This window comes from Carassius auratus, unplaced genomic scaffold (assembly GCF_003368295.1).
Source record: "Carassius auratus strain Wakin unplaced genomic scaffold, ASM336829v1 scaf_tig00029804, whole genome shotgun sequence".
Lineage (NCBI taxonomy): Eukaryota > Metazoa > Chordata > Actinopteri > Cypriniformes > Cyprinidae > Carassius > Carassius auratus.
This window is the reverse complement of record NW_020525797.1, coordinates 157501-167286: the sequence shown is the minus strand read 5'-3', so window position 1 is coordinate 167286 and position 9786 is coordinate 157501. Positions and strand designations below refer to the sequence as shown.

At 37.2% G+C, this 9786-nt stretch overlaps 1 protein-coding gene across 1 annotated transcript; it reads right to left on the bottom strand.

The window, feature by feature from the left end:
* Positions 1 to 390: 390 nt before the first annotated feature.
* On the bottom strand, positions 391 to 6286 carry LOC113079898 (NACHT, LRR and PYD domains-containing protein 12-like). Its single transcript, XM_026252130.1, has 9 exons — positions 6225 to 6286; positions 5702 to 6008; positions 3927 to 5503; positions 3631 to 3804; positions 2637 to 2810; positions 2324 to 2497; positions 2068 to 2238; positions 1367 to 1413; positions 391 to 1116 (listed from the first exon to the last, which is right to left on the bottom strand). Exons 1-9 carry the CDS (start codon positions 6269 to 6271, stop codon positions 581 to 583), a joined length of 3207 nt encoding a protein of 1068 aa, XP_026107915.1. The 5' UTR covers positions 6272 to 6286; the 3' UTR covers positions 391 to 580.
* Positions 6287 to 9786: the final 3500 nt, after the last annotated feature.

Genomic DNA, 9786 nt, shown 5'->3' with positions numbered 1-9786 from the left:
AATGTCTCGTTTCACCATCACATCACAGCCTGACACCCAGAGATGTACAATTTTCATAGAGTGTTGATTCACTACTCACTGCTGTGTGTGCACACTTGGTTGGGTTGAATGCAGAAAACAAATTTTGAGAATGGGACAAAATACTTGGCCATAAGTCACATCACTTTCACTTTTTATCCACAGGCTATAAGGAACTGCACAGTTAATGAAGGTTTGAATGAATGCTCTCTTTATTTAAAATAAAAAAACATTACATTTAGATTATACAACAAATAGATAAATAAATAGGCAAGTAAATGAATCTATTGTTAATTTTTAAATTATTATAATTAGAGAGAACAATTAAACACTACCTTCAAAATTCTTCTTTTGAATCAACTAGTGGAATAAAATCTATGTGCAGCTGACACCTCTTTATTTTATTTTATGGCTCTTTTAAGTTGTGAATCTACCATTATACTCTAACAATTTGACTATGCTGCCCAAAGAATCTCATAATTCATCTGGTTGTTTGTGAGATAATTTGTAAAGTTCATACAGAAGTTCATACAAAACAGTGCTGATTTGAGCTTATTAGAGATTATTTGATTTGGCACAGAAGCACCAAACATTTAGAAAGGCTAAATCCAGCGTAGAGGGGTTCAGTGAATGTGGTGTTATATGTGTGTAAGTGTGTGAGTGTGTGTGTGTCAGAGACGCTGTAGAAGGACAGAGAGCCGGCCGAGACGTCCACATACACTCCTACTCTATTAGAGGGGCGTGAAGGGACGGGTAAGACGGTGCTGTTGAACTTGTGCCAGGATGTAAATTTATCATGTTTGCACTCTAACCTCCAGGACTTTTCATTGTACCCCAAAACACATTCATTGCTCCTTCCTTTCCTGCTGATTCCTTTATATGTGACTGATATATTAGCCTCCTCTCCACTCCATTCAGCCTCCCAGTAACAGCGTCCAGTCAGACTCTCTTCACACAGAACCTGAAGATAGTGCTCAAATCTGTCAGGATGGTCAGGATACGGCTGATGATCTTTCATATGTTCCACCTTTCTGTTGTCCTTAGACAGGACTAGATATATGTTTGCTGTGTTTGGATCCAGTGTGAGATCACAGGCATCTGAGCATGAATGATTAAATTACATTAAATTACATTATACATTATTTAGTTATTACTAAATGATTCTGATTGTTTTCAAAAAGCTTACAATCCATCAAAGACATTGACCAAAAGAAATATGACAAACAATCTGATTAAACGTTACAAACAAACCGAAAAGTATTGTAAGGATGAAAATGGCTTTACTGTGTGGCCACAAGCCACAATCAGTAATCAAATAAATGACTTGTGTATGTGTGTATACACTTACATTTTTGCAGCCCTGCTCTTATCCTGATCTCTCCACCACACTCCACACTGTGAGAAAACAAACAAAAACATATCATAAAAAAAAGTTATTTTCTGTTGATAGAATTAATGGGGATACCAAATCAGGAAGTTACAATCCAATTCAAAAATAAGTTGCTTTGGATAAAAGCAACTGCTAAATGCATGAATATAAAAGTGTCACATTCTAGCATTCCTCACCCAAATATCTAGCTAATCTTACTGCACTTATTTCCATCAAATGGTACCACACATTATCAAATATATATATTAAAAAAGTCCTTTTAAGCCTTTAATTTAACTAATATTTCAGCTATTGTTACTGTAGTTTGCACCCATTGTACACAGTGATAGTCTCAAGTCTTTGAAATATTCAGACACCTAATTGAATATATATTAAAAGTTATTTTAGATTTTAACTGTAAACTATGTAAGTAGACTATATCAGTTTCACATTTTCAAAATTTGAATGGATTTGGCTACAAATTGTTCAACGTATTTATAATGTCACAAGCTTAACAAGCAAGCCAAATTTCTCTCATACTTCACCCAACATGAAAACATGCTGTATCTGCTGTCAAAGCACCAGCAACATTTCCTATGGTAAGTAAAAAGCTTATACCTGTATGTGTTCATATATGAATATTTTTTATTTTATTTTAAATGATTTGTCATACAACTCACTCAGTTTGTAGTGAGCAGTTTGTATTCTGCAGTTTGCGGTTGAGCAGCTGGACTCCTGATTGTCCTGGGTGATTGTAGCTCAGATCCAGCTCCCTCAGGTGTGAGGGGTTTGAACTCAGAGCTGAAGACAAATAACCACAGCCTTCCTCTGTCACCATACAGCCAGACAACCTACAGACAGACACAGATCATGTACAGGCACCCATCATAACTATGACCAAACGACTATAAATCATCCTTTATATGCTCTTAATACCTCAGTATCTGCAGCTGACAGTTTGGACTCTTCAGTCCATCAGAAAGCAGCTTCACTCCTGAATCCTGCAGGTCATTGTTACTCAGATCCAGCTCTCTCAGAACACAGTATGAAGATTGTAGAACTGATGACACAGTTTCACATGAACGACCAGTGAATTTACACATGGCCAATCTAGACAGAATTAAAAACAAAAATTGCATACAATACAAATTAAGAGACTGAGTTTCACATTGCTAACCACCAGCATATGCGTCGTAATTATTGATATCACATGTAATATGTAAAACATAAATGTTGCACTTATTTATACCTCAATATGTTCAATTTACAATTTGGACTCTTCAGTGCACCAGAAAGAATCTCCACACCAGAGTCCTGCAGGTCATTGTAACTCAGATCCAGCTCTCTCAGGACACAGTTTGATGATTGAAGAGCAGATGACAATCTCTCACAACACTGAGCAGTGAGCTTACAGAGCCCCAATCTTAACAGAACAGAACAAACAAAACAATTATTAGCTACAATGTAGTTGTCATTAGCAATTAATCTAAGCATCTCTTGAAAAAAAAAAAGAAAAGAAAGAAAAAAAAGTTCCTATAACTTTGTTTAAAAAAAATAGCATATGCTGGTTAGGTCTGTTTTGAAGCATGGCTGCTGGTTTAAGATGGTCCTCCCATGGTCCTTAGCAACTAGCTCCTGCTCAGGATCATCTTAGGACCAGCACTTAGGGCCAGCTTAAACCAGCTCAAACCAGCAGCCATGCTTTAAAACATATTGTAGTAAAGAGAGCATGGTCCGTTTACGCCTATTCACTGTGTTCATTCTGTTCCTATTCCAATTGGTTGTTTAGTTATGTCAATCAGTATGTGCTGAGTTATGTGTGTACAGAGAGGTTTTTTTAGTAGTAGCAGAGGTCAGAAAAACTGCTGTTCTATGCAAGAGCACAGTTCAGCAGGAATGGTGAAATGCAAACTGTGTTTATGACACTTGTACTGCTGATGAGTGAACTGTGCAACTAACTTGTTCAAGAAGTTAAGTAAACGCTAAGGAAAAGATCCTCTTGTCGTGGCTCATTCCTCCCACGCATCCAGATAGGCCAACGCATAAACGAAACTAACTGCACACACAACTACACCTAACCAACATCTGCTGTTTTTTTTCAAAAGTGTTATCTGTGCAAACAATCCAAAGGTTGTTTTTGTCTCTGGTTCTGCTATTCCATCAAAAGCAGATGCCAAATGTGGTGACAATATCCAGCAGCCATTCATTGTGGCAGCATTTTATTAATTATTATAACCATTCACCTCAGTATCCCCAACTGAGAGTTCGGTCTCTTCAGTCCATTAAAAAGAAGCTCCACACCAGAGTCCTGCAGGTCATTGTTACTCAGATCCAGCTCTCTCATGACAGTGTTTGAGGATTGTAGAGCTGATGACACAATTTCACAATGCTGAGCAGTGAGATTACAGCCAGCAAGTCTAGGGGACAAAATATACAGTAAAAATTATGTAACTTAATAATGTATTCATTCAAAACCAATACTCTTCATTATAATTTGATAAAGAACCAACAATTACAATATCACTGTGCCTTAACTCACAAGGCTTTTCTGCAGTTGATCACAGCTGGTATCAGTCTTCTTCTCCCCTCGTCTGATGTATTGTACTTCTTGAGGTTCAGTTCATCCAGTGTCTCCTCTGACATCTGAAGCATGTAGGAGATTGTTGCGCAGCGAGCAGCAGAGACATCAGTTTTTGAATGTTTGGCTGATTTCACAAACTCCTGAATCTCTCTGGACAGAGTCTGATCTTTAACTTCCAGCAGACAGAGGAACAGATTGATGGATTTTTCAGTAGACATGTTGTATGGAGCAGTCCTCATGACTTTGATTTTGTCTTTGATATAAGCAATAATTTTCCTGATGGTCTCTGAGCTGTTCTGTGTGTGTGTCAGTAGATCCTGCAAGAGTCTCTGATTGGACTCCAGTGAGACGCCCAGCAGGAACCGCAGGAACAGATCCAGACATCCATTCTTACTCTCAAGAGTTTTATCTACTGCTGATGTAAGTAGATCATACAGAGAGTCTTCTTCAGATCTGTTAGATTGCTCCTTCCTTCCTGCATCCAGTGCCGGTCTGAATTCATGCAGTGGCTCCTTGTTCTTTGTTAAACAGCAGTAAAACAGATAGAAAGACGCGAGAAACTCCTGAACGCTCAGATGAATGAAGCTGTAGACTTTCCTCTGATGAATCACAGATTCCTGCTTAAAGATCTCAGTGCAGATCCCAGAATACACTGAGGCATCAGTGACGTCTATGCTGCTCTCAATCAGGTCCTCCTCATAGAACATCACATTGCCCTTCATCAGCTGTTTGAAAGCCACTTCAGCAAGTTTCACAATCACTTCTCTGTTGGACGGCAGGAGTTTCTCTGGATCTCTCTCTTCATACTTCTGCTTGCTCATGTTGATCTGAACCAGCAGGAAGTGGATGTACATTTCAGTCAGAGTTTGAGGGATTTCTGCTCTCAGATCTTCTTCCAGGAGCTTCTGAAGCACAGTGGATGAGATCCAGCAGAAGACGGGGATGTGGCACATGATGTGGAGGCTTCTTGCTCTTCTGATGTGTGAGATGATTCTGCTGGCTTGATGCTCATCACTGATTCTCTTCCTGAAATATTCCTCCTTCTGAGGCTCAGTGAATCCCTGAATTTTTGTCAGACGGTGGATGTATTTGGAGGGGATCTGATTGGCTGCTGCTGGTCTGGAGGTGATCCAGATGAGAGCAGAGGGAAGCAGCTCTCCTTTCATGAGCTTTGACATCAACACAGCCACTGATGAAGTCTCAGTCACATCACAAACTTTATGAGCGTCTGAAAACATCAGTGTGATTCTGCTTTCATCCAGACCATCAAAGATGAACACAACTCTACACTCCTCATAAATCTTTGAGTCCAGATCTTGAAGTTCAGGATGAAAGTCCAGCAGAAGTCTGTGAAGACTGTACTGATGATCTCGGATCAAGTTCAGCTCTCGAAATGGAAGCACAAACATGAAATCTACATCCTGATTGGCTTTTCCCTCGGCCCAGTCCAGAATGAACTTCTGCACAGAGACGGTTTTTCCGATTCCAGCGATGCCTTTAGTAAGAACAGTCTTGATTTTCATCTTCTTCTCCTCCTCCTCCTCCTCCTCCTCCTTCTTCTTCTTCTTCTCCTCCTTCTCCTCCTTCTTCTTCTTCTTCTTCTTCTTCTTCTTTTTCTTCTTCTTCTTCTTCTTCTTCTTCTTCTTCTTCACAGAGACGGTTTTTCCGATTCCAGCGATGCCTTTAGTAAGAACAGTCTTGATCTGCTCTTTCTCCTCAGATCCTGCTTCAGCGGAGGCTTTAAAGATGTCATTGCAGTAGATTGGAGTGTCTTGTGAGTGTTGTGTTCTGGCTGTTTTCTCCATCTGTAAAACCTCATGTTCTTCATTCACTCCTTCTCTCTCTCCCTCTATGATGTAGAGCTGTGTGTAGATCCTGTTCAGGAGGCTTTCATTCTCCTGGAGTTTGATTCCCTCAATTAATCTCTCACACTTGTTCTTCATGTTGGTTTTGTGCTGGTCCTTGACTCTCTGAAGAACATCATCCACTGGTTTCAGCAGGTCCCCAGCCTCACTGGATGCAGTGCAGGTCAAATATATTCTGTCAGAAAATATAACCACAGTGATTTCAATGACCGTTCAGAAATGGATACCATCAGAAATAGATATGTTTCTAGATATTATTTTGATGTCCCTGTGCAATGATTATTACATATTATTGGATTAAATGTAGTGTTAATTCTTAAAAATTGTTTTAAATCATGTTATTCATGTAAGTTGCTTTACATTAAATTAACCTGTAAATGTTTATACTAACAGGGGGTCAGAAGTCACAGCAACATTGAAAGTTTCAGGTCGCCCCATGGATCTGCTACTCTTCACAGACACACAGCGGATGTGGAGACCGTGATCTGTGTCTCGTCCTCCTGCTGGTACTGCCAAAAATCTAATAGAAAAAAAGACAAATAAACAGCATGTTGTAGAAAGGCTGTGAGTTTGTGTGTTAGTGGTGGGGATTCTTCAGAGATTTCAGTGCAGGTTACATTGATGCAGGAGTAGGTGGCAGCAAATGCTAAAAAAGTTAGATAAAATGTTAATTTTGAACTTTGAATGCTACTTAATGAAACTCAAAACAGCAGCAACTCATCAGTGAATATCACTTAAGGTAAAATTCCATTTCATAGAGATCATCACTGATGACATCACTGTAAAATATCTTTAACCAATAAAAATATACTACATCAAATATATCGCTTTAGTCAACCAACAGGAAAAACGAAATTCTGAAATAATTGACTTTTGATTGGGAAGCACTAACTGAGATGTTGTGTTCATGTTTCAGAAATTAACTTGCAAGATACATGTCATAAAGTGTAAAAATAAGAGTGACAAAGTATAATGAAATTATATTGCAGACCACATAAAATGAGTTGTTTTGGTCTGAAGGCCTTTAGTTTGACACTTGTGCTCTAACAGATGTAGATAATCAGAAACACACACTCTCTCATTAACTCATTATGATACTCATAATACTCCACTCTACATAATACTCTAATAACCTCACTGAAGCAGCCATTGATTTACGGATGACCAATTATTAACAATAACAGTTGTGCTACATAATATTTTTTGCTGATACCATAATTTATATTTCAGTAATCTTTGATGAATAGAAAGTTCAAAAGAACAGCGTGCATTTGACATTAAAATATGCAGTCACTTTTGATAAATTTAGTCTCTTCTGGTTTGATTCCTTCAAATATGATCCCGTACTTGTTTTTCATGCTGGTTTTGTGCTGGTTTTTGACACTCTGCAGGTCCTCAGTTTCCAGTGTGTGTTTCGTTAGGGCTATTTCAGTATTATCCTGATTCATATGTGTCTGATAGTGGGATGTAGAGGACAGTGTAGATCTCAGATTAAAAGAAAAAAAAATAGCACCAATTGGAGTGCATTACAATAGGAGACCATATGAGATATATATTTTACCATATATGATTTTGATACCCCTCTTTGAGTTGCATCCTTTTGTAATGCATATTTCATACAGTGTTTTTGGTTTACATGTAGTGTTATTTTATTGGGTTTCTTAAATCATGATTGATTAATATTAATATACAGGGATAATTTATATAAAATAATATTAAAAGAGCACAAGGACAAGTAAATAATAACTTAGTTTTTGTGTTAATAGTGGGAAACAGCGGGGACAGTGACTTAAGGAGACTGAGAACTGCTGGAATTGTTCAGGCTAGAACAGTACAGGATAGAAAGGAGTAAAGGTATAGTAAGGATAACTGTTACCTTGGGTCAGAGGTTACTGTTCCTTCATTTAAGTTAGGAGGATATTGTTTTGACTGATCACTCTTTACAGAAACACAGCTGGATCCAGCAGATGAAGGACTTATTTCAGAGGCAGTGCCCTCGTTATCCCCCTTGTTATGTTGACTCATTTTGGAGGCAGTGTCATCCTGAATAAATAAATACAAAAGGTAGTTAAAAAGAAAGAAGACACCGCTTAGACACATGACAAATAGATAGAAAATAGATGATGTTCTATGAGAGTGAGTAAGTTAGGACATTATTTAATTTTTTGGAAAGACCAACCATTTATTAATATTCACAGATAAGTATGCAATCTGCTGTATAACTGCAGAACAAGGAACATTCAAGTAATCATTTGCTTATTTGTTTAATACGTGTTCCTGCAGGAACTTGAAATCTAGACAAAACATAGCTTCACAACAGTCTACAAAAGTTTAGTACTTTTACTAGTTTAAGTAATGATGTGGAAATATAAATGCAGAGCAAGTGCAGTACTCAGCAAGATTGTGTTTGTGCTAAAACCTATTGTTTTGTAGACGTCACGGGATCTACACATTACAGAATATAAAGCAATTAAACACAACGGGCTTTCAGTTTGTATATTTGTTTGTTTATGTTATATAGGCTATGCCAGTGTTCTGAGTAATTCTGAAAATATCAGAAATAATTTACCAAAGTCCGTCACATAACCACATCACTGCCATTTTAGTCAGAGCTGTTACACCGTCAAAATATAATGTTCAGGTTTTGAAATTCGAAAAATGTTTTGAAAGGTTCTGAAAAAAGTAAAAATCTTAAATAGCAGCTGATTTTATATGACTGCATGTTTACATTAAAAATAAGTTCTGAACTTACCACAAAATATGCAACCGTTTACATCCTGAAATGGCGTCTCTTCCCATTTGTTATTTTTTTTTACTTTCGTTTCTGGTCACCTGTTTAAAGGTGATTCTTGTTTTCCTTTAACTCCACTCATATGGAGAAAAAAAATACTCCCTCTAGTGGCGTTGAGGCTTATGACATTCTCAAAAAACTTCCCACTTTTTATGTCAGCGGTTCCTGAACTTTTGTCCTTAAGGCGCACTCAATTGCCTTTTTGTTCATGCCTTCAATAATTAGTAAAAGCTAAAAGATAATGCATGGTCAATTTACAAACAGAGTTCAACAAACTATACCATATAAAACAGAATCATTATTTTTAAACTTATGATCTTTATTTAAAAAGCCCTGCATTTTTAACATTCATTCTCTTTAATATTCAAAAGACTGACTGTTCATATTGAAAGTGGGTTAAGAAAAAAAAAAAGAAAAGAAAATAAAGGACGTGTTTATTTTGTTCTGTCATACAAATATGCCAACTTAATCACATGTAAGAAAGAGTTTTAACAGTTTAAAACATTTCTTTCATTTCATCTGGGTCCAACAGATAGCAACACAGAAAATAATAATAATAATAATAATATGAAATTATTTAAATTTGAAACATTTAATATGTGTGTAATATATGCACGATATGGTTACTTACCCTGTCAGCGGTGATGGTTAAATAAAGCAGGCAATCAACCTGCTGTCGTGAATCTATCATTTTGAAGTGTACACTAGATTTGTCAATATTTATTAAACCATTTGACAGATTAGTTTTGTATCTGACTGTGTTAGCTCATATTAACAGCAGCCAGAAATAGAATTAAAAAAATTAATTCCAAATAATTCCTTTTATTTTCTCAGTTCTGTATATGGTTAAGACTCAAGGTAAAAAAATATGATTATTATTTCTGAAGTGCATCTTGGTTTATTATGTGAATAAAAAGCATGTTATATACAGTTTGTTCCAAACAGTTTAGCACTCAGTGTATCTGATGATACAGTCCAAAAACACACAGCACCACAAGTAAGATGAGCACTGTTTATGCAATCACGAACAGCATCAAATGTGTCAAGGGATATCCAAAATTAGTAACAATATCAGGCAGAGGTCGGGGCAGGCAGCAGAGAATCACAGTCAGTATGCACAATCCAAGGAACAAACACAGGGAAAACGCTCGGAAACGCCAGG

What these genes read in the sequence shown, in the direction of transcription:
- LOC113079898 (XM_026252130.1), bottom strand. Translation starts at nt 6,271, where the DNA reads ATGGGGCGACCTGAAACTTTCAATGTTGCTGTGACTTCTGACCCCCT. An exon ending in TGTAAATTGAACATATTGAG is followed by an intron (nt 2,498 to 2,636) that starts GTATAAATAAGT and finishes AATTCTGTCTAG; the next exon opens with ATTGGCCATGTGTAAATTCA. An exon ending in AACTGCTCACTACAAACTGA is followed by an intron (nt 1,414 to 2,067) that starts GTGAGTTGTATG and finishes GTTTTCTCACAG; the next exon opens with TGTGGAGTGTGGTGGAGAGA.